Source organism: Lepidochelys olivacea (genome assembly GCF_965140295.1).
Source record: "Lepidochelys olivacea isolate rLepOli2 genome assembly, chromosome: 1".
NCBI lineage: Eukaryota > Metazoa > Chordata > Testudines > Cheloniidae > Lepidochelys > Lepidochelys olivacea.
The window spans coordinates 310110584-310138214 of NC_140411.1; the positions used below are offsets into that span (position 1 = coordinate 310110584).

The 27631-nt window shown below is 40.7% G+C and overlaps 1 protein-coding gene across 2 annotated transcripts in view; it reads left to right on the plus strand.

The window, feature by feature from the left end:
- Window positions 1–27631, plus strand: part of CPED1 (cadherin like and PC-esterase domain containing 1) — a 223990-nt gene that overhangs the window by 15649 nt on the left and 180710 nt on the right. For both annotated transcript variants that reach the window (XM_084632653.1, XM_084632652.1), the window contains one exon: window positions 11405–11591. In XM_084632653.1, coding sequence (XP_084488779.1) covers window positions 11405–11591 — 187 coding nt within the window. The remainder of the gene's footprint in view (window positions 1–11404; window positions 11592–27631) is intronic.

A 27631-nucleotide genomic window follows, 5' to 3' on the forward strand; every position in this document is an offset into this window, starting at 1 on the left:
CCATGCGGGTACCCATAGCAGTGCCGCTGATTTGAAGGTATACATTGTCCCCAAATGTGAAATAGTTATGGGTGAGGACAAAGTCACAAAGTTCAGCCACCAGGTTTGCCGTGACATTATTGGGGATAGTGTTCCTGATGGCCTGTAGTCCATCTTTGTGTGGAATGTTCGTGTAGAGGGCTTCTACATCCATAGTGGCTAGGATGGTGTTTTCAGGAAGATCACTGATGGATTGTAGTTTCCTCAGGAAGTCCGTGGTGTCTCGAAGATAGCTGGGAGTGCTGGTAGCGTAGAGCCTGAGGAGGGAGTCTACATAGCCAGACAATCCTGCTGTCAGGGTGCCAATGCCTGAGATGATAGGGCGTCAAGGATTTCCAGGTTTATGGATCTTGGGTAGCAGATAGAATACCCCTGGTCGGGGTTCCAGGGGTGTGTCTGTGCAGATTTGTTCTTGTGCTTTTTCAGGGAGTTTCTTGAGCAAATGCTGTAGTTTCTTTTGGTAACCCTCAGTGGGATCAGAGGGTAATGGCCTGTAGAAAGTGGTGTTGGAGAGTTGCCTAGCAGCCTCTTGTTTATATTCCGACCTATTCATGATGACGACAGCACCTCCTTTGTCAGCCTTTTTGATTATGATGTCAGAGTTATTTCTGAAGCTGTGGATGGCATTGTGTTCTGCACAGCTGAGGTTATGGGGCAAGTGATGTTGCTTTTCCACAATTTCAGCCCGTGCACATCGGCGGAAACACTCTATGTAGAAGTCCAGTCTGTTGTTTCGACCTTCAGGAGGAGTCCACCCAGAATCCTTCTTTTTGTAGTCTTGGTAGGAAGGTCTCTGTGGGTTAGTATGTTGTTCAGAGGTGTGTTGGAAATATTCCTTGAGTTGGAGACGTCGAAAATAGGATTCTAGGTCACCACAGAACTGTATCATGTTCGTGGGGGTGGAGGGGCAGAAGGAGAGGCCCTGAGATAGGACAGATTCTTCTGCTGGGCTGAGAGTATAGTTGGATAGATTAACAATATTGCTTGGTGGATTAAGGGAACCACTATTGTGGCCCCTTGTGGCATGCAGTAGTTTAGATAGTTTAATGTCCTTTTTCTTTTGCAGAGAAGCAAAGTGTGTGTTGTAAATGGCTTGTCTAGTTTTAGTAAAGTCCAGCCACGAGGAATTTTGTGTGGAAGGTTGTTTTTTATGAGAGTATCCAGTTTTGAGAGCTCATTCTTAATCTTTCCCTGTTTGCTGTAGAGGATGTTGATCAGGTGGTTCCGCAGTTTCTTTGAGAGCGTGTGGCACAAGCTGTCAGCATAGTCTGTGTGGTATGTAGATTGTAATGGATTTTTTACCTTCAGTCCTTTTGGTATGGTGTCCATCTGTTTGCATTTGGAAAGGAAGATGATGTCTGTATCTGTATGAGTTTTTTCATGAAGTTGATAGATTTCCACTTCATATGGCTAAATTCAGTGCCTTGCATAATGACAGGTTTCAGAGTAGCACCGTGTTAGTCTGTATCTGCAAAAAGAAAAGGAGGACTTGTGGCACCTTAGAGACTAACAAATTGATTTGAGCATGAGCTTTCGTGAGCTACAGCTCACTTCATCGGATGCATCCATGTTTGTTTTGTAGAACTGGGGCCAGAGATGCTGTTCACTAGTTCCTTTTACATGGGTGCACATGTAGTAAATCCACCTGCTAACAAAGAACCTGAAATTTCTAATCTGGGAAGAAAAACCTTTATTAAACTAGCTTTAAAACAGAAACTTGTCTTCATTTCAAAATTATTTTTGAATATTCCAAAGGCAGTTAATTCACCTTCTGGACTAATCCCACCACACAGTCAAGCTATCGGAGTACCAAAAAGAGTCAAAGCGGTAAAATGATACAGTATTTGAACAGATTATTTTAATCTGTTGAGTTCTGCTCCTTTTATGCCAAGTCTCAGCCCAGAGTGAATTTTTATGGCTGAGAAAAAGGGTTTATAGAAGCAAAACTGGCAAACCCTAACTTTAGAAATATGAATGTTGTTGCTATAATATTGGAAATTCTGACAGACTCCTACTGGTAACTAGATCAACGTGGATAGTGACGTAATGTATTTTATATAGAGTACTGGAAACAAATATGGGATCACTTGCTGCATAAGGGAAACGTTATTTAATTTGGCCAATTTGTTGTTAATACAATGCAACTATAGGTTTTTTTAAAAACCCTACCCTCACTTGTTAAGAAAACAGAGAGGAAATTGTACATGTGTATAGGAATGCAGAGTGCTCCGAAAATACAGGGGTGAGGAAATAAATTTGGGAGCACTGCACATGGATCTTGAAAAAAGGGGAGAAATAGCGTTGAGCTTTCTCTTATATTATTTAATAGCATCAGCTTAAACGTCAGGTCATGCTGCTACATTCAGAATTCCCAAAATCTGACTCCCACAGATCCCATCATCCTAAATTGAATTTTTGTGAAAGTCAGTTGATAGAAATGCCATTTATTTAATAGTTAAACTACAGGAGTTATGGAGGACGACCCTTCAGAGTGCACCACTAGTTGATTTACTTGGTTCTTATTGCTTTAGTTTTGGCTGTATGTGTGTGGTGGGAAATGTTAGCGACCAACAACCTGAAGGACTTACTTTTTTGAAAGTTTCTCTGATGTGTGTAGCCCGAACAAGATCTCCAAGGCAACTGGACATGTCCGTAGTGGTAGATTCTGTTTGTGTGGAAAATCTATATCAGAACCCATTTTATCACTGGTTTCCAGAGGCAGCAATGAATATGGAAGGTTTCTGTCTAGGTACTTTAGAAAGGCAGTGCTGGATGTTTTCGCCAGAAGTGCTTTTTTATGTAAAGTTTGTTGTTTGAACTGTTTTTTTGATGAATATCAGTGTCCCTAATGAGCAATAGGAACAGTGTCTGGCCATCTTCCAGTTACAGCACTTTTAAAAACATTTGCCTAAGAACTGAAGCCTGCTTCATTGCTCCGTTGTAACTGCGGTCTTTCATCTCTCTCTCTCTCTGACTGCATTGTGTTTAATTGGTGTATTGGCATATTTGTAAGGTTAGTGTGTTATAAATATTCCAGCTAATCCATAGCCTAGGGAAGATTCCGTGTGCAGTACAACTGAAGTCCAAGAGGGAGGGAGGAGAAGTTTGGCAATACCAGGAGCCATCTTGCTCCTTCCGATGGGAGCATATCATCATAAGGACGGTTTAGGATGGCATCAGAGTTGGCATGGGCTGAGGCCTCCAAGCCCAGGGACCAGAGAATTCACTGGAAAGGCACTCCTAGATCTATAGAGGATCTATAGAAGATAGCCTGTCTGTGTCTACCACAGTGGGGCCCTCTGCCCTGGAAGCACTGCTCCTTCAGGAGCCATGTGGCAGACTTCCCATGTATCTGCTTCATAGGAGACATAGAGCGGACTCTGCAGAAGTATAATCCTTCAGTGGGATTTTCAAACAGAGCTCTCCTGGCTGAGCAGGGAATGGTGCCACACAGATTCTAGGCCTCTGCCCCATTCTGACTGAGCAGTGTTTGATACAAGCCTGTTCATTTTTGTTGCCCTCCACTGAAATCTCTCCAATTTGTCCACATCCCTTCTCCAGTGGGGGGACCAAAACTGGAGGCAGTACTCCAGGTGTGGCCTCACCAGTGCTGAATAGAGGGTGTCAAGGTTCCTCCCTCACTCTGAACTCTAGGGTACAGATGTGGGGACCTGCATGAAAAACCTCCTAAGCTTATCTTTACCAGCTTAGGTCAAAACTTCCCCAAGGTACAAAATATTCCACCCGTTGTCCTTGGATTGGCTGCTACCACCACCAAACTAATACTGGTTACTGGGGAAGAGCTGTTTGCCCGCGTCTTTCCCCCCCAAAATACTTCCCAAAACCTTGCACCCCACTTCCTGGACAAGGTTTGGTAAAAAGCCTCACCAATTTGCCTAGGTGACTACAGACCCAGACCCTTGGATCTTAAGAACAATGAACAATCCTCCCAACACTTGCACCCCCCCTTTCCTGGGAAATGTTGGATAAAAAGCCTCACCAATTTGCATAGGTGACCACAGACCCAAACCCTTGGATCTGAGAACAATGAAAAAGCATTCAGTTTCTTACAAGAAGACTTTTAATAAAAATAGAAGTAAATAGAGGTAAAGAAATCCCCCCTGTAAAATCAGGATGGTAGATATCTTACAGGGTAATTAGCTTCAAAAACATAGAGAACCCCTCTAGGCAAAACCTTAAGTTACAAAAAAGATACACAGACAGAAATAGTTATTCTATTCAGCACAGTTCTTTTCTCAGCCATTTAAAGAAATCATAATCTAACACATGCCTAGCTAGATTACTTACTAAAAGTTCTAAGACTCCATTCCTGGTCTATCCCCGGCAGAAAACCAGTATCTAGACAGACACACAGACCCTTTTTTTCTCTCCCTCCTCCCAGCTTTTGAAAGTATCTTGTCTCCTCATTGGTCATTTTGGTCAGGTGCCAGGGAGGTTACCTTTAGCTTCTTAACCCTTTACAGGTGAGAGGAGCTTTCCCCTGGCCAGGAGGGATTTCAAAGGGGTTTACCCTTCCCTTTATATTTATGACAGAGGGGAAAAATCACTTCCCTTGATTTGCTGGCAACACTCCTACTAATACAGCCCAATATGCCGTTGGTCTTCTTGGCAACGAGGGCACACTGCTGACTCATATCTAGCTTCTTATTCACTGTAATCCCAAGGTCCTTTTCTGCAGAACTGCTGCTTAGCCAGTTGGTCCCCAGCCTGCAGAGGTGCATGTGATTCTTCCTTCCTAAGTGCAGGACTCTGCACTTGTCCTTGTTGAACCTCATCAGATTTCTTTTGGCCCAATCCTCCAATTTGTCTAGGTCACTCTGGACCCTATCCCTACCCTCCAGCTTATCTACCTCTCCCCACAGTTTAGTGTCATCTGCGAATTTGCTGAGGGTTAATTAATGGCAATTAATCCCATCATCCAGATCATTGATAAAGATGTTGAACAAAACCGGCCCCAGGACCGACCCCTGGGGTACTCCGCTTGATACTGGCTGCCAACTAGACATCAAGCTGTTGATTACTACCCGTTGAGCCCGACAATCAAACCAGCTTTTATCCACCTTATAGTCCATTCATCCAATCCATACTTTTTTAACTTGCTGGCAAGAATACTCACTCCCAGATCTAGCACTGGCCCCTGTCCTCCCTCAACCACATCCACAGATGATTCAGAAAAGCAGTCTTTGACAGCTTCAGGGAACTGATGGGCAGGATCCCCTGGGAGAATAACATGAGGGGGAAAGGAGTCCAGGACAGCTGGCTGTATTTTCAAGAATCCTTTTTGAGGTTACAGGGACAAACCATCCTGATGTGTAGAAAGAATAGTAAATATGACAGGCGACCAGCTTGGCTTAACAGTGAAATCCTTGCTGATCTTAACCACAAAAAAGAAGCTTACAAGAAGTGGAAGATTGGACAAATGACCAGGGAGGAGTATAAAAATATTGCTCGGGCATGCAGGAGTGAAATCAGGAAGGGCAAATCACACCTGGAGTTGCAGCTGGCAAGAGATGTTAAGGGTAACAAGAAGGGTTTCTTCAGGTATGTTAGCAACAAGAAGAAAGTCAAGGAAAGTGTGATCCCCTTACTGAATGAGGGAGGCAACCTAGTGACCTAGTGAGGATGTGGTAAAAGCTAATATACTCAATGCTTTTTTTTGCCTCTGTCTTCATGAACAAGGTCAGCTCCCAGACTGCTGCACTGGGCAGCCCAGCATGGGGAGGAGGTGACCAGCCCTGTGGAGAAAGAAGTGGTTCGGGACTATTTAGAAAAGCTGGATGAGCACAAGTCCATGGGGCCGGATGCGCTGCATCCGAGAGTGCTAAAGGAGTTGGTGGATGTGATTGCAGAGCTATTGGCCATTATCTTTGAAAACTCATGGCGATCGGGGGAGGTCCCGGATGACTGGAAAAAGACTAATGTAGTGCCCATCTTTAAAAAAGGGAAGGAGGAGGATCCTGGAAACTACAGGTCAGTCAGCCTCACCTCAGTCCCTGGAAAAGTCATGGAGCAGGTCCTCAAGGAATCAATTCTGAAGCACTTAGAGAAGAGGAAAGTAATCAGGAACAGTCAGCATGGATTCACCAAGGGCAAGTCATGCCTTCTATGACAAGATAACTGGCTCTGTGGATGAGGGGAAATCAGTGGACGTGTTGTTCCTTGACTTTAGCAAAGCTTTTGATACAGTCTCCCACAGTATTCTTGCCAGCAAGTTAAAGAAGTATGGGCTGAATCAATGCATTATAAGGTGGATAGAAAGCTGGCTAGATTGTCGGGCTCAACGAGTAGTGATCCATGGTTCCAGGTCTTGTTGGCAGCCGGTATCAAGTGGAGTGCCCCAAGGGTCGGTCCTTGGGCCGGTTTTGTTCAATATCTTCATTAATGATCTGGTGGATGGTGTGGATTGCACCCTCAGCTAGTTTCCAGATGACACTAAACTGGGAGGAGAGGTAGATACGCTGGAGGGGCAGGGACAGGATACAGAGGGCCCTAGACAAATTGGAGGATTGGGTCAAAAGAAATCTGATGAGGTTCAACAAGGACAAGCGCAGAGTCCTGCACTTAGGAAGGAAGAATCCCATGCACCACTATAGGCTAGGGACCGAATGGCTCGGCAGCAGTTCTGCAGAAAAGGACCTAGGGGTTACAGTGGACGAGAAGCTGGATAGGAGTCAACAGTGTGCCCTTGTTGCCAAGAAGGCCAATGGCATTTTGGAATGTATATGTAGGAGCATTGTCAGCAGATCGAGGGACGTGATCATTCCCCTCTATTCAACATTGGTGAGGCCTCATCTGGAGTACTGCGTCCAGTTTTGGGCCCCACACTAGAAGAGGGATGTGGAAAAAATTGGAAAACGTCCAGCGGAGGGCAACAAAAATTATTAGGGGACAGGAACACATGACTTATGAGGAGAGGCTGAGGGAACTGGGATTGTTTAGTTTGCAGAAGAGAAGAATGAGGGGGGATTTGATAGCTGCTTTCAACTACCTGAAAGGGGGTTCCAAAGAGGATGGATCTAGACTGTTCTCAGTGGTAGCAGATGACAGGAATGAGGAGTAATGGTCTCAAGTTGCAGTGGGGGAGGTTTAGGTTGGATATTAGGAAAACTTTTTCACTAGGAGGGTGGTGAAACACTGGAATGCGTTACCTGGGGAGGTGGTGGAATCTCCTTCCTTAAAAGTTTTTAAGGTCAGGCTTGACAAAGCCCTGGCTGGGATGATTTAGTTGGGGATTGATCCTGCTTTGAGCAGGGGGTTGGACTAGATGACCTCCTGAGGTCTCTTCCAACCCTGATATTCTATGATTCTATGATTCATAGACCTCCACAGGTATCTAACATGAGGTGGCATCATCCAACATAACACTTATCCAGCAGGGGGATAAAATAAGGAAGCATTGGTGTAGCAGAAAGAAAGTAACAGCTCTATGCTCACTAATGTTGGTCAGTAGGGCTTAAATTAAAAAGCATTAAATAACATTAAAAGAGAAAACAGTTCTCAAAACCACCAGCTAGTAACAGTTCCCTTTCTGATTTAGTATCTAGAGTGGTTCAGGCTCCTATATGACCACCTTCCCCTTCAGAGGGTGTCAATGATTTAATAATAGGTTACACCAAAACATCTGAGTCAAGTGGATAGGATGCTAGACTCTGAAAACCTGAGTTACATTCCTGTCTCTACCACCAAGCTGATGGATGACCTGGGGCAAGTCATTCACCTCGGTGTGCTGCAATCTTCAAATCTGTAAAATGGGGATAATGATATATAGTCTTCTTTGTCAAATTCTTTGAGATCTCTGGAGGAGAGCAATATAAGGAGCTAAATATTATCACCATCATATTAAAAAGTCCTCCTTAAGCAGAGTTTCTGAAGTGTAAGGGTTCAAAGTTCCTCTAAGGAACTCCTGAACAATCATTAGCAGGGGCATCAGAAAGCAGGGCGCAGCAGGGAAATGCCATGTAAGCTCCATGTCTACTCTCATCTGTGGATGTGGTTGAGGGAGGACAGTGACTAGTGCTAGATCTGGGAGTGAGGGGAATAAATGGGCGATAAGGAGAGGGTAGGATTTGCAGCTGGGACGGTGGAGTCAGGCAGTGACTGGGAGGAGCAGGTGCTGACTTGGGAAAGGACACAGGCTTTTTAATAGGGAGCAGGAGAAGGTTCGAAATGTGTGGAAATGGAAGGAACAATAGTGCTCCTGAAGACAAGAGAGGCTGCCTAAAGTGTAGGGTTGCCTGGCATATTAGTGGAGGTGGGGGAGGGCTGTGAGGGTGAGGTACATCCCATGCAATGTACCTGGAGTACCCCTCAGTTTCAGGTTAAAATAGATATGTACTTGGGTGTGTGGGAAAAACAATTAAAAACGGCTTTAAACAAAATACTAAAAGCATCCTCTAGTGTTGCTGCAGGCGAATTACCTACCATTATGAAAGAGGGAGAGATTTTATGGTAGGGACATGTTCAGAATGTCCTCTGATGGAAAGCACACAAAAGGGCATTAAATAAATGTTATTTCTTGAGCACTGGGAGTGTGCATGGTGGTGCCAGACAGAGGAAAGCATAAGCCTTACCCAAAACAGCTGCAATCTAGATCAGAAAGGAATGGACACAAACCAAGCAAAGACAGTGATTCCAAATTAAGTGCCAGATCCTGAGCGTGGCTCTGGATCTGGCCCCAAAGCTCTCTATCTGTCTGTCCTTAATTCACCCTGTTGGGTTTACAGTGGCATAGAAAATCATGTTTCCTTGTGCAAAGTGGAGTGAGGAGTGGCTCCCTTGCATTATGTACATGAAATGGAAGGAGTCGGGGATGACTGGCTTAATTACCTCTGATGTTACCACATATTGGGCAGGAGTAGGGGAGAGACCCAGTGTACAAAGCAAGAACCATACGGTAGGTGGGGGAGGGGAAGGGAAGGGAGGAAGGAGGGGAAAGAGAGAATGGGGAGTCAGGAGTAGAGCAGCCACAAGGAGGAATGTGAGGAGACAAGACTTCTAGTAGATTCTGTAATTATATAGGAAGTACAGAAGAGAAAAGATCAAGAGGAAAAGATAGAAGAAAAAATAAAACAGAATGGGGGACAGGAAGAGGAGAGAGTGGAAGGGGTATTATAAGGCAATGTAGCACAGGTCATGCCAGTCTCACTGCTAATATGTTATAAAAATACCACAAGGACAGGAGGAGGATCTATTACAAGTTTATGTAACGTAATTCTGACCTGATCATTTCCTATGTATTCTTGTTCCTTTAGGCATGTGATCAGAATTTGTTATCTGACTATTCTAACATCTAAAATGTTCTTGGATTACAGATTCATTAAATATATCTAGATGACTCTCGTAGTATTATAGACATATTTCAGCATGTCTCGTTATCAGTTATGCTCATCCCACTCATAGGGATGTGTGTTCTATAATAAAAACAGAAGAGTACTAGTGATTCAGGGATCTAAAATAGTTTATACTGCGGCAAAGAATTTTACACTTGAGCCAAGTGTAACATAAAGCTACATCCTGTGATTTGGGAAGAGACGGCAGTGAGTGTGACTTACCAGATCTATAAACAACTGGAAGCATCTTGAATGACATTTGTTTATACCAAAAATCTGTCCTTTTTTTTTCTGCGTAGCCTCTTAATAAAGACTGATGACTCTTCAATTGTATAGCACTTCCTGTGTGCATTCCAATGTAAACTTACTAAAACTAGACAACTTTTAGTTTTTAAAATAGATTTTTTTTCTAATGTCAACTTAAAGTTCATGTACTTGCCAGTAGATAACTTGATAACCCTGCATTAAAGCCCTCTAAATAGAAATACTTCTCGCAGGGAGAAAATCCAGTTTAATAAAGTAACTATCCTTCTGCAAAACAGCATCTAGGAAACTCCAAATACAGTCACATTTTTTTCCATGCAGAACATGCTATTTTTATGTACCGTGTGACTCTTAGCATTTGTAGTCTTCTCATCCCCCCCACATATTGCTGTGCACACACGGCGTGTTACTCAAATACCAATAGAATCAAATTGCTATCGTGACATTCTGACACATCTGGGTCCCGTTAGAACAATGAAACTGTCAGCCAGTAGCGGAGGTTCATGAGTGTGGGACGCAGAACTTTCACAAGAGCTGGCTCTAAATTAATGAAACGCACTCTTGCAAGGGATAAGAGTGACCATAGAAGGAACTGCTTCCAAAATGAAATGCCAAACTCACAACATAAGTCTTAGTCTGTGGAGCATATAGGAAGCACGGCTAACCTATGCGGAACGGGGATGAGTCTGGTGATACCTGCCTCCGGTTATGTTGCTCATCACCCTGTGGTGAATCCCCGATAAAATGGCTTTACTCATGCTTTACTCAGGCCATTTTAGCATGGTTTCTGAGCTTCTCTTCTCCCTAAAGTAAGTTACTTTCCTGGCCCAGCACAGCTGGCATAGAGACACTGTCACACTCTGGCATGTCTGGCTGCTCGCAGAGTAGCGCTCCTGCCTAGTGTCCACCTGCATCCCCTCCCAATTCAGCATCCTCCTCCCCTCAACCATCTTGAATACTAGTCTTACTTCACTCTCCCACTGCACCACCTGGGAAGACTTCAGTCCAACCTCTCCTTTCATCTGAGCAACCACATCTCCAATGCTAATTCTCAGCCCTCCCCCGGCTGCTCTCTCTCCTCTTCCATGCTGCCTGACAGACTTGACATTAGTGGTAGTGGGGCCTTTCCTGGCTCCTCCCTTCTGTTCTCTTGACTTCACTTCCCCATCCCATAAAAGTTACATATCATGTTATTGTTTATTAAGCGCTGGCCATATGCTTGTACAAAACACGAACAAGGACATTGACCTTGCCTTGCGAAGCTCACAGTCTGTGAAGACAAGGTATGGGGCTTTTGAGAGCTTCTTGAATTCTGACAGGTTGTGTGACTGAATCTTAGTGGACCAGCACCCATAGACACCTCCCATTGTCCTCCCTCCTCTTATCTCCACACCAGCAGATGAGAACTGAATCACTTTTACTGGGCTCTCAGGCTGTTTGTACATCTTCAGTTTTTGATAGTGAAGAGGGGAACAGTTGTAGAAAACTTTGCATTGTGTCTCATGCATTTGGTTCTATTCCTTTGGCCTGGTTCTGAGTGAAGGTCCTGGGCCTTAGGAGCATTTAGCTCTAAAGATCCAGCGTTTGAGAACTAGACAATTAAGTACCTCAATCCACACTTTTATATTCTTGAAAATCTCCATTTGGTTTGGTATCTAAGATGATAGCATGGTTTTGTGAAAAATAACAACAGTGTTTCATGATCCTACCTTGTCTTATGGGTATTGTCTTTGCATTCTGTTTTCTGTTAGATCGAAGATTCCATTCTTAAGTACTTTGGGAGTCATACAAAAAGAGCAATTTTATACATTCCTCCTTCCTGTGATAAAAAAGAACTTCAGCTATATCAGCGCATCCTAGCACAATATGGATATACAGTGACAGTCCTTGAAGACAGGAAACTGAATGTAGCACATGGACATGAGCACCACTACCAAGGTAAGAATGATGAGAAACAAATTAATACAAATTAATAAAAAACATTTTGTCAGTAATCCAATATTCATTCAGAATATCCATCACTGAATCTAATTTATAAACTTTATAAACCAATTTGACTAGGGGCTTATAGTCACAATCTGGCCTTGTCCAGTCACACAGATGCTTATTTTTCCACATAGGGACACTCCTTCTATTCTTCTATCAACTGCCTGCTGTTTAACTCCACCCCAGCTCTGTTATTCATCCTAGCCCAGGAAGTCAGTTCTGCTCTGTTCTTGATAGGTTCTTATACCGCCCTTGTCGCTGTAGTATCTGAGTGCCTTCCGTTACAGCATTAAGTGTCAAGACTAACAACAGCCAGATGGAGGGAACAGGGGGAGCAATCCAAAAAAGGCACCACCCACTGCGACACTTTTACTCACCCAGTGGCGCTCCGGCAGCAGGCCCTCACTCGCACTGAAGGTCTCGCCACCAAGGTGCCGCCGAAGACCCGGAACGAGTGACGGTCGTGCCGCCGAAGACCCAGAGTGCCGCTGGCGAGGTCAAAGAAATATGCCTTGCATATGGAGTGGATGGTGGTGGGTTTTGTAATGGTCCTTAGTTCCTGTGGGAATTTGTTCCACAATTTGAGACTAGCCCCTGCACAGATAAGCTGTACCCTTATGGTAAAAAGTTCCATTGTGCCTGAGGGGTGGACAGCCACAGTCGTCAGCCTGGACCTTGGGATGGTCTTTTAGGTGTGTGAGGCCCAGGCCATTGAGGGCCTTGAAGATAAGGATCAAGATTTTGATCTTGAATCTCTATTCTATAGGAAGCCAGTGTAGAAACTGGAGAAAATTGGTAGAAAGAGACCACCCAGCACTCTGTCAATGGAAGAAAATGACAGTTCTGGTATTTTTATTATGTGGTTGTTTGTGCCTTATAGTAAAGAATAATTATATTGTCATTCATACCTGCAGAAGCTCCCTGCAGTTATCAGATACCTCACTGTTGCTTTATTATTTAACTAATCTCAATTGTGTTTATTTAAACTTGGATAACGTGAAAATTATTCTGTGGGGCTGATTAGAACACACTGTATTGAACACAGCAAATTTCCACTATTATTTTAAGTTAAGTTTTATAGGTAAGTTTTAAAGATTTTTTTTTAAGGTAAGGTGTGTACATTTTCCCTGATGAGCTGCCTCCTGTATTAGAATATGGAGCATTACCCATTCCCCTCTTAAAAAATAAAATAAAATCTGGTTTCTCAGCTCTGTCGTCTCCCACTCACTACCTGCCATCAATATACATCACTCCAGTGACAAGACACAGCACTTCTACAGCCCATGCTGATGCCAGATGGATTTAGCTACAGTGTGGTGTCCAGTGCAGCCAACATCCCATTCTCTGAGGATCATGTACGGCACATCTGCGGCATACTTTTTTTTTGGCTTAACTGGCTGATGGCGCAGGGTTCACTTAAAACTGCTGTAGAGGTTTGTAACCAGTAAACAAACTGTCTGCAGATTTCAGATTTTCTGTAGATATTTATATTTTTACATCCTGTGCCAATAAACCCTGCACTATTTTTTTCCAGTAATGGGAACAAAAATAGCAAAAGTGCTTTATACACTTTCCATCACTGTCCAGATGTACCTGCAACTTTCAACATATGGTAGCTGTATAGAATAAATGGAACAAACAGCAGTTTAATGTAAAGAGTAAGAGCCTTCTCATTCCATTATATAGCAGCATAGACTATTTTAACTGCTTCCAGGGTTGTATATATTCCTAGCTTTAAGGTTAAGTTTTCTTTTGTTTTTAAAGTAAAAAGTAAAAGAACATGCCTGCATTCCAAACTGATGATCTTAGCCTAGAGCTGAAGAAGTTATAACTGGAATTATTTTCCTCTTGCTGCTATATTATGTTTTCTAGTGTTCTGTATGGTGTAGTACTGTACACTGTATTCTGGAGAAGGCTATTTTGAATTATGTTATGTCATAACATTTTCCTAACGAGACTGCTATAATTTATAAAAATGTGTTCCTCGGAGGCACTATTAAAAAGATACAGATAATAGACTGAGAAATATAGATCACAAATATTGTGGAAAAATCTATAGAAAGAATCACTCCTCTTTGCAGTTTTAATTTAGTGCCTTGGCCTGGTGCTTTTATTTTTGCGCAGTTTCAGGTTTTGAAAGTCTGTGGTGTTCATGTATTTTTCATAGTTCAGACTGATTTCTTTAGGATTTCTGTTTATGCTGGATGTGAGCCAAAGGGCCTAGCTGAAGTCATATATGGAAAAAAATTCACTACAAAACATTCTTAACTTTTTTGTGCTGATTAATAATTAATTTTGGGGCCAATTATACTCCGATGTGAAGTCCAAGTACAGCTGATAAACTGGAACTCCATAAGTTTCAGAGTCCTTTTCAACACCTGGGTGGCAGTCACTATTCCAGCTTCCTGACTGAATCATAGAGAAGGTAGAAAAAATGGTTTCTTTTTGTGGAAAAGTCTGGCTTTTTGTTAAAAAACCAAAATGTCTTTGGCAACTGTAAAATATCTAAGTTTTGGACAATGGGTGGAGAGGGGGAGATTAGGGTTTCTGATGAAAAATCCATCAGATAGTGCTTTCTGCAAAAAACGTTTATTTAGTCAAAAACCCAATTTTCCATTGGAAAAAAAGTTGGTCAGAAATTTTCAACTAGCCATGCTGCTCTAGCTTCACTCTTCTTGTGCCTCTAATCCCACATGAAGGGAATGGCCAGTGGATCCATGAAGTCAGGGATCCACCATTCTGCTCCTGCCCATGAACTACTTTAAGTCTTCTCTGCACCAGCCCAGCATGAGCCCCTACACACGTAAAGGATACACACTTCCGGAGTGAACTCCTGCCTTGCCTTGCTGCTGCTCTCATCCCATATAGCAGGGTCCTCTGTGGCTGCTGAAGAAGGACAGAATTTGCTGTCTTATTTCCAATGGGATGTTCAAGTTTTGTTCAATATGTCTGCCACAATGGGCTCGCCTCCCTTGCCTGTCAATCAGGCACATGGTAGTCTCTTTGGATAGAACTTTCCATTGCAACCAGACCTCCTCCTTCAGGCAAGTTACCTCAGTTACTTCTTGCCTCACTCTGAAGGAGCAGCCTCTGGATGAAGTGCCATTTTTGCCACAGCCTAAACCTGTGTTTGGACCCAGCATCTTGGAGCTGCAAGGAAAAGACTAAAAGGATTAGAATAAGCAGGAGAGAGTGCTCCACCCATGCCTCTCCTCTCCAGCTTTCCACATTCAGCCCTTTCTGCACTGTGTGTCAGAGGCCTTCTTCTCACAAGTGCAGAGCTGCTCAACTGCAGCTAATAGTCACTGGGGTGAACAGTGGACTGAACTGCACTTCAGGGCCCTGGCAGAGTCTCAAACTCTGAAGAAGAACCTATGGAGTTAGGTTCTTCCAGCATTCTCTGCTGTTCCTTCCCTCCCTTCCTTGTGGGGAAATCTCTTGTCCTTTGAGCTATAATGAGAATTAACAAGGTCTATGCGGCCTCAGTGCTTAGTGATGTGCTGCCAAAATTTTAATCAGGACTTCCTTCAAAAATGCTCTGCCTCACTCAGCAATTCATGTGACTAAAATGCATTTCCAGCTTCCATCAATTCATTTGTTCCCTATTTTCCTCATGCTACCTGAAAAAAAAATCAATTCCACACACTTCCCTCCTAAAATTAATAAATTGCATGAGTCCCTCCTCCCAAATCCATCAGTTTTTCCATGCTTTGATCAGTACTTTTGCAGACCCCTTTTTAGTCCACTCCCTTTCTTTATCAATTTTGCACCCACAAATCAGAGATCTGTGAGTCCACATGTCTCAGGTCATTTTAGGCTCAGAAAGGGAGACTGGATTTAAGTTGCCTGGCTCATCATTTTTAATGTACCTTCTGTAATAAACTGCAAAATTCCCACATTATGTCTAGCCTTTGGATTGGTTGAGATGTTGCATGTCCCTCATGTCAACCAGTCAGTTTGCCCATGCAAAAAAATGCATCTTAACTGACTGCAGCTGAGTTCAGTGTAATTCTAACTTCATCACCTCCCCACCTCATTTGAATGTTAGTTTCACTAACCTGCAGGAAGTTTATGCGGTTACAGTGAGTACCTTTAAAAAACAATCAAATACCATTCCATGGTACTGACTTTACAATACCATGACAATTGATTATGAATGCCCCTCAAAAAGTAAACCTAAGTTAGGTTTACTTTATGAGCCCCTACATAGCTGATGAAATTCTAGCCCAGCTTTTGGAATGATTTTTGCAATTCATATATTGACTTCTTTTTGGGTTATTTATTGTCCTGTAGGGCAAATATTGACTTGAGCTTTGCTTTGATCGATATTTACCTCTTGGGTCAATGAATCTTGATGTTCATTGGAAACAAAATCAATATCTGCTTCATATTTTATTAATTCATTTGGGGTAGTTCAATGGAGATTCTGCACCATATACATCTTTAAAATTTACATGTGTTGCAAACTGTGTTGATCTACAGTGTTTCTTCTTTTCTGACTTTGTCCTTCCAATGATTTTGTTGTTCTCCCTCATATTTTCATACGAAACCCTGTATGACTGGGTACAGCAGCTTTGTACACAACCTCTGTTTCTAGCAACCAGCTCTGGGGAAGATCAGGTCTGGTGCAGATGGTGGGAGGGGTGAAATTGTGGCGCTTGCACTGAGCAAACCTGAATGAATTTTGGTCGTCTCCATTTCTGGCGGAGGCCATGGAGGTCATCGTGGCTATGAGGTAGCAGTAATTCTTCATCTCTCTCTGGGTATTATTTAGCCCTTTATCAACATTATTACCCCCGTGTGGTAGGCAAATGTTATTATTTCCATTTTACAGATGGAGACATTAGGACAAAAGCTAAGGCTTGACTAATGCCACAGGAGTCACTGTCAGAGCTGGGATGAAAACATGTTGAAAACACATCTTGCTTTAAACCTGTATCTTAGTCCTCTAGATTGCCTCTCGTGCTACTGATCTTCTCTTACCCAGGACCTGGGGCCACATGGGCTACTCAGCAGAGGATCTGGCTGAGTTGCAAGCATCTGGCCAGCGGCAGGGAGAAAGCTTGCAAAACCACTAGTTTCATTAGCACAGCCAGAGCAATGCTTTCGGGAGTTTCATAAGCCCCCAAGACTATTCCATGGCAGCTATCAGTGGTACAATGAAAAACCCACGGCCAATTCCTCACCATAGCACTCAGTTTACGGTTTCAAGGCTATGTCAACAGCAAGAGGGCTAGGAATTTAATTTCTTAAATGAAAACTGACATTAGAAATGAGGATGGTAAAGGACTGAATAGGGAAAACATAGTGGTTTCTAAAGATGTAGCTGGTTCCCAGGATGATGAATAAACTGGCTGTGGTCCAGTACTTGGGCGCCTAGACAAAGAAGGATCAAGATACATCTTTCTTCTAATGCAAAATACATTAAGGGAAGAAATTCGAATGAACGTGGTCCTGGGGGCCACATGGAAAGTTCCTCTGGATGCTCCCATCCTTTCCCCATGTTGGTGGCAGTTTCCGCACATTAAAAATGCATGTTGGTAGTGCAGCTACAAATTGGGTACAGCTGGCCAGAATGGGAGAAGCCAGAAAGCAAATGCTCTATGCAACATGCTTCCCAGAGACAGGGACAAGTTCAGCATGAAAACATGCCTAAAGTAGTACCAAGAGTACAAGAAACATGGGCATAAACTAGTCAGATTAAAAGGATTAGAACTACCTCGTAAGCTCAGACTCCATCAAGGACTGTAGGCAGGATTAACTGAAATCTTCAGTCTTTATTTTTAATTGACCATAGTATGGTTTGGAACAACGTCTTACTTCTGGACATTCCAGTCGCCAGCCAGTTTCTGTGAAATCAGATTAACTCTGGCAAACAATTATAAAGACACAAAAGGTCCAGAGGAAAACTGCTGTTCTGTTCTGTAAACATCTGGTTGCCATTTTCAATTACAAGGACCAACCCACTTAAGGAAGCAGTTTAGTTTTTTTGGAACAGGAATGAGACACTGGGGTTTTTGTTCTTTGCACATAGTGGAGAGTAAAGGAAATGTCAGGACTAAAGAGTCACTAAAAGCTCAGCGTTTATAAATAAGAAAGTCTCTGAGAAAATGAAAGTAAATTGAACCCAAGTTCTAGCAGTGTAAACAACCCTGTTGAGTTAAGGTTAGATAAACATGACTAAAGACCCAAGCATGCCAATAAAAGCACAAACTGTCTCCTGTCATAAATAAATGAGTGATTTTAATATTGTGCAAAATAATTACAATGAAGTTGGCCACAAAGTGACTGTTTGCATGTCACAGTCTAAATAAAAAATATCTTCTAAGGTTGCCGGATAAAGAACGTTTCCTCAAAAGCATCGTAGGTTTGATTAACTAATGGCTTAAAAGCACATCAGACACTGTACAAAATATATTAGTTTCTTAAGGCAAAATTTATGTCATGTGTGTTCCTGGCAAAGCTTTGTCAAGTAAAAATGTACATTTCAAATGTATACTGTTCTCCTATCTTTCAGCAGAACTTTGTAGACTCAATGCACAAAAAAGGCTCATAGAGCTGTAATAACATCCATCAGAGCTTACCAAATTACTACCATATTTAAGGTGTTTGTTAGGTTTGCTCCACTTCATTATAATGAAAGCTCAATGTGATTTGAGAAAAAACATGTTACAAACACAAGAAAATAACATTTTGGTCACTCTTATGTTGCTTTTAATATTGCTGCTTGTCTGTTTGCTAAGTACTACTAAGTGTGGGTCTGATCCCATACCACTGATGTCAATGCAGGTATTCGTAAAAAGAAAAGGAGGACTTGTGGCACCTTAGAGACTAACAAATTTATTTGAGCATAAGCTTTCATCAGCTACAGCTCACTTCATCGGATGCTCAAATAAATGTGTTAGTCTCTAAGGTGCCACAAGTACTCCTTTTCTTTTTGCGAATACAGACTAACATGGCTGCTACTCTGAAACTTATCATAATGCAAGTATTGCCACTTATTTCAGTAGGAGCCATATTAGCCCCTAAAATACCCATATAATTTTTTTTTCTCTAATGGGAGTCTGCATTATCATGCTAGCGTATACTAGCATACTGTGTACTTTTCAAAACCATATTCATTCTCCTTGCTTATTTTGAACAGAACATGTTGTTGTTTCTTTAACCTAAGCACTCTGAAAACATTTCTGTAGATCATTGTTGAAATAGAGTGAAAAAAACCCTCTGTAAAATAGTAAGTTTTTAAAAAATAAGATGAGTTGTTTGCCCCCAAAAGGGAAGATGTTTACTGATTATTTCAAAGGTATGCAAATATTGCATTTTACCAAGTTAAAAACAGAATATAGTTACAATAACAATGTACATTTCTTGGAATATATATTCCAAACTTAATCACATGCATGAGTGAATCCCAGAGCCAGTACTGTGATAACTTTTATGTTGAGTTATAGCTGAAAACAATTACAAAATTTTAGCTGTCTGAATACACTAGGTAAAATTAATATTTTTCTTGAATAAATTATACCATGTTAACAGAATATGAAAAACAACATTATCCAGGCGGTGAAGCGGGGCCATGCTGTGACTCCACTGAAATTAAATGAATTATACCGGGGATGAATTAGGCCCAGATGGTGTAAATACATGTGATTTACTATGTGGTGAAAGCCCTTTAAATTGGGGTAAGGATTAATTTAATACATGTAGCAATATGGTAAGAAAGTTGCAACAACAAATAGTATACTAAAATAGCACGGAGCTCCTATCAAGTGTACTGGGACATGTGCTCTTCAACAAAGTCATAAATGATCTGGAAAAAGGGGTGCACAGTGAGGTGGCAAAATTTGCAGATGATACAAAATTACTGAAGATAGTTAAAAATCCAAAGATGACTGTGAAGAGTTACAAAGGGAACACAGTAAATTGGGTGACTGGATGACAAAATGGCAGATGAAATTCAATGTTGATAAGTGCAAAGTAGTGCACACTGGAAAAAATAATCCCAACTATACATACAAAATGATTGGGTCTATATTAGCTGTTACCTCTCAAGAAAGAGATTTGGGAGTAATTGTGGATAGTAAACATTTGCACAATGTGCAGCAGCAGTCAAAAGAAAGGGATAGAAAATAAAACAGAAAATATCATAATGCCACTATATAAATCCATAGTGCGCCCCCACCTTGAATTCTATATACAGTGCTGGTCACCCCATCTCATAAAAGATGTATTAGGATTAGAAAAGGGGCAGAGAAGGGCAACAAAAATGATTAGGGGTATGGAATAGCTTCCATACGAAGGGAGATCAAAAAAGACTGGGGACTGTTAATCTTAGAAAAGAGACAACTAAAGTGAGAATATGATATATGTCTATAAAATCATGAATGGTATGGAGAAAGTGAATAGGGAAGTGTTATTAACTGCTACATGTAACGTAAGAACTTCGGGTCTTGCATGGATGAGACGATGGTGTAGGGAGAAGGGGTTTAGATTTATTAGGAACTGGGGAAACTTTTGGGAAAGGGGGAGTCTATACAGGAAGGATGGGCTCCATCTAAACCAAAATGGAACCAGACTGCTGGCACTTAAAATTAAAAAGGTCATAGAGCAGTTTTTAAACTAAAGGCTGGGAGAGAGCCAACAGGTGCGGAGGAGCACATGGTATTGACAGAGACATCCCTTAGTGGAGGATCTACTAATGAAGATTCTCTATGTCCTAATGAGGAGAGTATGGAAGATTAAATACAGGTAGGATCTGATGAGAAACAGTCAAATGAAAAAAAGGCCCATACAATTACATCATGTAATGGCAGACAGCTAAAAAGTGACAAGTTTTTAAAGTGCTTATATACCAGTGCTAGGAATCTAAATAATAAGATGGGTAAACTAGAGTGCCTTGTATTAAAGGAGGATATTGCTATAATAGGCATCACAGAAACTTGGTGGAATAAGGATAATCAGTGGGACACAGTAATATCGGAAGGACAGAACAGGTCGTGCTGGTGGGAGAGTGGCACTATCTGTGCAAGAAAGCGTAGAATCAAATGAAGTAAAAATCTTAAATGAACCAAACTGTACCATAGAATCTCTATGGATAGTAATTCTATGCACAAATAATAAGAATATAGCAGTAGTGATATATTACCAACCACCTGACCCAGATGGTGATAGTAACTATGTAATGCTCAGGGAGATTAGAGAGGCTATTAAAATAAAAAACTCAGTAATAATGGGGGATTTCAACTATCCCCATATTGACTGGGTACATGTCAGCTCAGGATGGGATGCAGAGATAAAGTTTCTTGACACCTTAAATGACTGCTTCTTGGAGCAGCTGGTCCTGGAACCCGCAAGAGGAGCGGCAATTCTTGATTTAGTCCTACGTGGAGCACAGGATCAGGTCCAAGAGGTGAATATAGCTGGATCGCTTGGTAATAGTGACCATAATATAATTAAATTTAACAGCTCTGTGGTGGGGAAAACACCACAGCTGCCCGACGCTGTAGCATTTAATTTCAGAAATGGGAACTACACAAAACTGAGGAAGTTAGTTAAACACAAGTTAAAAGGTACAGTGCCAAAAGTAAAATCCCTGCAAGCGGCATGGAAACTTTTTAAAGACTCCACAATAGAGGCTCAACTTAAATGTATACCCCAAATTAAAAAACATAGTAAGAGAACCAAAAAAGGAGCCACCGTGGCTAAACAACGAAGTAAAAGAAGCAGTGAGAGGCAAAAAGGCATCTTTTAAAAAGTGGAAGTTAAATCCTAGTGAGGAAAATAGAAAGGAGCATAAACTCTGGCAAATGAAGTGTAAAAATATAATTAGGAAGGCCAAAAAAGAATTTGAAGAACAGCTAGTCAAAGACTCAAAGTAATAGCAATTTTTTTTAAAGTACATCAGAAGCAGGAAGCCCCTAAAACTACCAGTGGGGCCACTGGAGAATTGAGATGCTAAACTCATGCACTAAACAAATCATTTACAATTTATGTCAAGTAAGGTGTCTATGGAAAGGTTGTGATTTGCTGAATATGATTATGCTATTTGTATGCATGTATCATTTTTGTATTTGAAGTTATGAGCTTTGGCTCATACCTGTATTTCAAATATGTTTGCTCCTGGGGTAATGCTCACAAGGTATTTAGCCTGCACATCTTGAAGGGACTATTCAAATTAAGTGGCTCATCAAGGAAAACTTAAGTCACAATGGACCATGGGAGACGCCTATCTACACTTAATGAATGGACTTTCCTGTGACTGTTCCATCTGGAGTATAGATAAGGGCTTCTGCTGTGACTGAGTGAAATCATGCATGGACATGTGACTTACTTATGTGACCCCAAACACCATCTTGCTACCTGTCATTTTCCACAAGGAAAACAATGGATTTCTCTTCAATTGGCAAAAGCTATAAAAGGCCCTGGAAACATCTCAGTTTTGCTCTTTCCTGCTTAAACCCTTGGACAATGAATTTACACTAATGGGAGCATTCTAACCAAGGAACTGAGGACCTTCCAATAATTAGGAAGCAACCAGAGACTTAACAAGCCAGCAGTTTATTCCATCACTGCTACAAGCCTGAACCAAGAACTTTGCAATTATTGTATGTATTTGATTCCTTTCACCAATTTTAACTTTGACAGTTCTCAGAGTAGCAGCCGTGTTAGTATGTATTCGCAAAAAGAAAAGGAGGACTTGTGGCACCTGAGAGACTAACCAATTTATTTGAGCATAAGCTTTCACTGTAGCTCACGAAAGCTTATGCTCAAATAAATTGGTTAGTCTCTCAGGTGCCACAAGTACTCCTTTTCTTTCTTTCTTTCTTTCTTTCTTTCTTTCTTTCTTTCTTTCTTTCTTTCTTTCTTTCTTTCTTTCTTTCTTTCTTTCTTTCTTTCTTTCTTTCTTATAAATAAACCTTTAAATTTTAGATACTAAAGGACTGGCAACAGCATAATTATTGGGTAAGATCTGAGTTGTATATTGACCTGGGTGTGTGGCTGGTCCTTTGAGATCAGAAGAACCTTTTATTTGATTAAATTAGTTTTAAAGAACCGCTCATCTTTAACTCTAGTGTTTTTGGTGGTGATAAAAGGACTGAAATGCTAAAGAAACTGCTTTTCTGACTTCTTCTTAGCCAGTGTGGTGAAACAAAAGTTTAATTTTGTTGCTGGTTTGATATATCTTATGGGAGAATAACCACTAGTTTTGGGGTGTGTCTGCTCTATTTCTCATCAGTTTGTCCTGAATTTGGTATTCTCAGTTGTGACCCACAAAGGCAAGGTGACAGGAGAGTTGTCTGCAAAGACTGATTTATATAATTAGTTACTTTTTGTTACTGGTTGCAATTACTTTCATTAAAGTTGGCTTTCTATATAAAACAACTTTTCCAGAAAGCTGAGAAATATCATGCATAATTCAAAGGTATTGGTACCATGGGATTGTCAGTCAGTCAAAGTTAGTTTTGATTTCTAAATAAGTTAGGAAAGGTTTTTTTTTTTAACATCTGTTTATGAAAGCCAGATTTACATCCATGTACACATCCAGGGTTAATTACATGATTTTCAATATAATATTAAAATATTCAGGATTCTATTTTAAAATTATAGCTTGTGAGAGTATAATAAACATGGTTCAATGGAGGACTTAATATTTTATGAAAAATAAACATCCTTATCAGTAAATGTAGTATATGGCACTTTAATAATTGTGTATGTTTAACAGAACATTAAGTCAGGCTCTTTGGGAAGTCCAAACTAGAGCCCTGGCTTTGGTTCATATATTGAATAAGGTTAATGTTGAAAAATATACTACAAAAGAACCTAAAAACAGCCACACTGGGTCAGACCCATGGTACATCCTGTCTCTGACAGCGGCCAATGCCAGATGCTTTTGGTAGCTGGAGGTTTAGGGATACCCAGAGCTTGGGTTTTTGTCCCTGAACATTTTGGCTAATAGCCATTGATGGAGCTATCCTCCATGAATTTATCTAATTCTTTTCCGAATCCAGTTATACTTTTGACCTTCACAACATCCCTGTTAATGAGTTACTCAGATTGACTGTGTGTTGTGTGAAGTACTTCCTTTTGTTATTTTAAACATGTTTCCTATTAATATTTTCAACCCCTAAGAAATTAAGAATGGTCATACTAGGTCAGACCAAAGGTCCATCTAGCCTAGTATCCTGTCTTCCAACAGTGGCCAATGCCAGGTGCCACAGAGGGAATGAACAGAACAGGTAATCATCAAGTGATCCATCCCATCGCCCATTCCCAGCTTCTGGCAAACAGAGGCTAGGGACACCATCCCTGTCCATCCTGGCTAATAGCCAGTGATGAACCTATCCTCCATGAACGTATCTAGTTCTTTTTTGAACCTTGTTATAGTCTTGGCCTTCACAACATTCTCTGGCAAGGAATTCCACAGGTTGACTGTGCATTGTGTGAAAAAAGACTTCCTTTTGTTTGTTTTAAACGTGTTACCTATTAATTTCATTTGGTGGCCCCTAGTTCTTGTGTTCTGAGAAAGCGTAAATAACACTTCCTTATTTACTCTCCCCACACCAGTGATGATTTTATAGACCTCTATAATATCCCCCCTTGGTCATCTCTTTTCCAAGGTGAAAAGTCCCAGTCTTATTAATCTCTCCTCATACAACAGCTGTTCCATACCCCTAATAATTTTTTTTGCTCTTTTCTGAACCTTTTCCAATTCTAATATATATATATAATTTTTTTTTTGAGATGGGGCGAACACATCTGCATGCAGTATTCAAGATGTGGCCTGCATTGTGCAGGAGGTCAGACTAGATGATCATCATGGTCCCTTCTGACCTTAATAACTATGAATCTGTATGTGGGCATACCATGGATTTATATAAAGGCAATATGATATTTTCTGTCTTATTATCAATCCGTTTCTTAATGATTCCCGACATTCTGTTAGTTTTTTTGACTGCTGCTGCACGTTGAGTGGATGTTTTCAGAGAAGTATCCACAATGACTCAAAGATCCCTTTCTTAAGTGGTAACAGTGTATTTATACCCACATCATTTTATATGTATAGTTGGGTTTAGGTTTTCGAATGTGCATTACTTTGCATTTATCAGCATTGAATTTCATCTGCCATTTTCTAGCCCAGTCATCCAGGTTTGAGAGATCTTTTGCAACTCTTCACAGTCTGCCTGGGATTTAAGGATCTTAAGTAGTTTTGTATCATCTGCAAATGTTGCCACCTCACTGATTTTTCCAGATCATTTATGAATATGTTAAATAGGACTTGGCCCAGTACAGATCCTTGGGGGACACCACTATTTACCTCTCTCCATTTTGAAAAATTACCATTTATTCCTACCCTTTGTTTCCTATCTTTTAACCAGTTACCAATACATAAGAGAACCTTCCCTCTTATCCCATGACTGCTTACTTTGCTTTAGAGCCTTTGTGAGGGACCTTGAAAAATCTAAATACATTATATCCTCTGGATCCCCCTTGTCCACATGCTTGTTGACCCCCCTCAAAGAATTCTAGTAGATTGTTGACGCATGATTTCCCTTTACAAAAACCATGTTGACTCTTCCCCAACAAATTTTGTTCATCTATGTGTCTGATAATGTTGTTCTTTATTATGGTTTTAACCAGTTTTTCCAGTACTGAAGTCAGGCTACCAGCCTGCAATTGCCAGGGTCACCTCTGGAGCCCTTTTTAAAAATTGGCATCACATTAGCTATCCTCCAGTCATCTGGTACAGAAGCTGATTTAAATGATAGGTTACAGCCTACAGTAAGTAGTTCTGCAATTTCACATTTGAGTTCCTTCAGAACTCTTGGGTGAATACCATCTGGTCCTGGTGACTTATTATTGTTTAGTTTATCAATTTGTTCCAAAGCCTCCTCCAATTACACCTCAGTGTGGGACAGTTCCCTCAGATTTGTCACCTATAAAGAATGGCTCGGGTTTGGGAATCTCCTCAGCCATGCAGACCAATGCAAAGAATTCATTTAGTTTCTCTGCAATGGCCTTATCAACAGTGGTAGCAACAATGATCTACATGGTCAATTTTAATGAGATAATAGCACAAACTCTCCAAATATGGAAATATCCATACAGAAAATGGTGGGGGGAAAGATTTGGATCTTTATTCAATATGCAGACAAAATACATTTACGTGCAAAAAAAGAAAAAGCACACCTGTCCATTTTTTAAAAATATATTAAAGTTAGACAGACAAACCTGGTTTGATAAATATGACTAAAGTCAGTGGTTTTCCTTAATTAATAAAATCACTAGAAACAACACATCCTGGATGGTGTAAAGAGGCTCACTCTGTATGTGGTAAACACCGTGTTAAATAGAGAGATTTGATGACTATTTTGCTACCTATTGTTTCCCTAAACGAAAAGATAAGTTCACTGTTGTAGTGATTATCATTTTGTTTCTGATATTTAAATGGCAATGCTTAGTAAGCCTGTTAAAACTTTCTAAATAAATAGCTATATAAAAAGAGATTTTATGTTTAATTAACTACAACTTTTACAAACATCTGTTTAAATGGAATGTGCTGTTTTTCCTCTGTTACATAAAGTTGTAAGATGAAGGTGGCAGACAGGCAGTCATTTTTGGTCTGACAATTAAACTACAGTTCTGTTGATCCTGTTTGGAAAACAGGAAGTTTGTGTATAATGGGAAGGGAAGACAGTATCCTCTTTTCTTTTCTTAGGAGCAGATCATGATGTTTGCTGTAACTCATGTTTCTTTCTTTTTTTAAAAAAACCCGAGGAGATTGATATTTGACTTGCTTCCAATTGCTTGTATTCCAACATAAAATAAGCAAGCAAAAATGAGACAGATTCCTAGATATTTTGCATTTTATTTTTGAAAGGCTCTCAATCCAGGCTTCAATTTTACAAGCACAATTAGGCTATCATTGGGACCTTTTCTGAAAGCCAGTCCTTTAATATAAAACTAAATGCCCAGTCTGCCTCTAGTTATCTAGCAGTTATCCTCCTAGAAATGGCTGAAAGTTGAGGATGAAAACACACATCTTTCACCTCAAAAGAAAAGGAGGACTTGTGGCACCTTAGAGACTAACAAATTTATTTAGCATAAGCTTTCATGAGCTACTGCATCCGATGAAGTGAGCTGTAGCTCACAAAAGCTTATGCTCAAATAAATTTGTTAGTCTTTAATGTGCCACAAGTACTCCTTTTCTTTTTGTGAATACAGACTAACACGGCTGCTACTCTGAAATCTTTCACCTGGCACTTTTCAACCAGAACTCCATCCTGACTGAGGTGGAAAAGAGAATCAGCTTTAAGAAATTCTGCAGTTGTCCAAATATGAAGAAAATCCACATTACTTTCAAGAAAATCCCAGACAAATAGTATAATATAGATTTGGGTGATGTCCCAAATAGCAAGAGCCAGCTGTCTACTTCATTGCCTGCATACTTTGAAAGAGTTTGAAGATCACCTGATTTACAACATAAACATTATAGCCCAGATGGGATATTATGGAGGAAATATTGACAAAGTCATTAATTCCTAGCACCATTCAGATCAGTGGAAGTTTTGCTATTTACCTCCATAGGTGAAAGATCAGTACCTAAATTTCATTAAAATTTCTTTTGGGATGATTTTACTATATAACCATAGAGTTCATATTCTATGGAAAATATGTATGTGGAAATAACATCTACATTGCATAACTTTTGCATAAACAACTGCCCAGAAAGAAAGTTCACAATGACAAGGAGGGGAGAATAAACTTAATTTAAAATATAACTGGGGAATGTAAGGAAAAAAGGAATACAATAACTGGGAAGTTGTCTTTATATTAGCCAACACCAGCTCCAACACTTGTGTGTAGCCTTGGTATAATCATTTGGCTTATCTGGACCTGAGTTTTCTTATCTGTAAAATGGTGATAATGATACTTGCCTACTTCACAAGGATATTATGTGGCTTAATTAATTATTTAATATTTGTATATTGGTT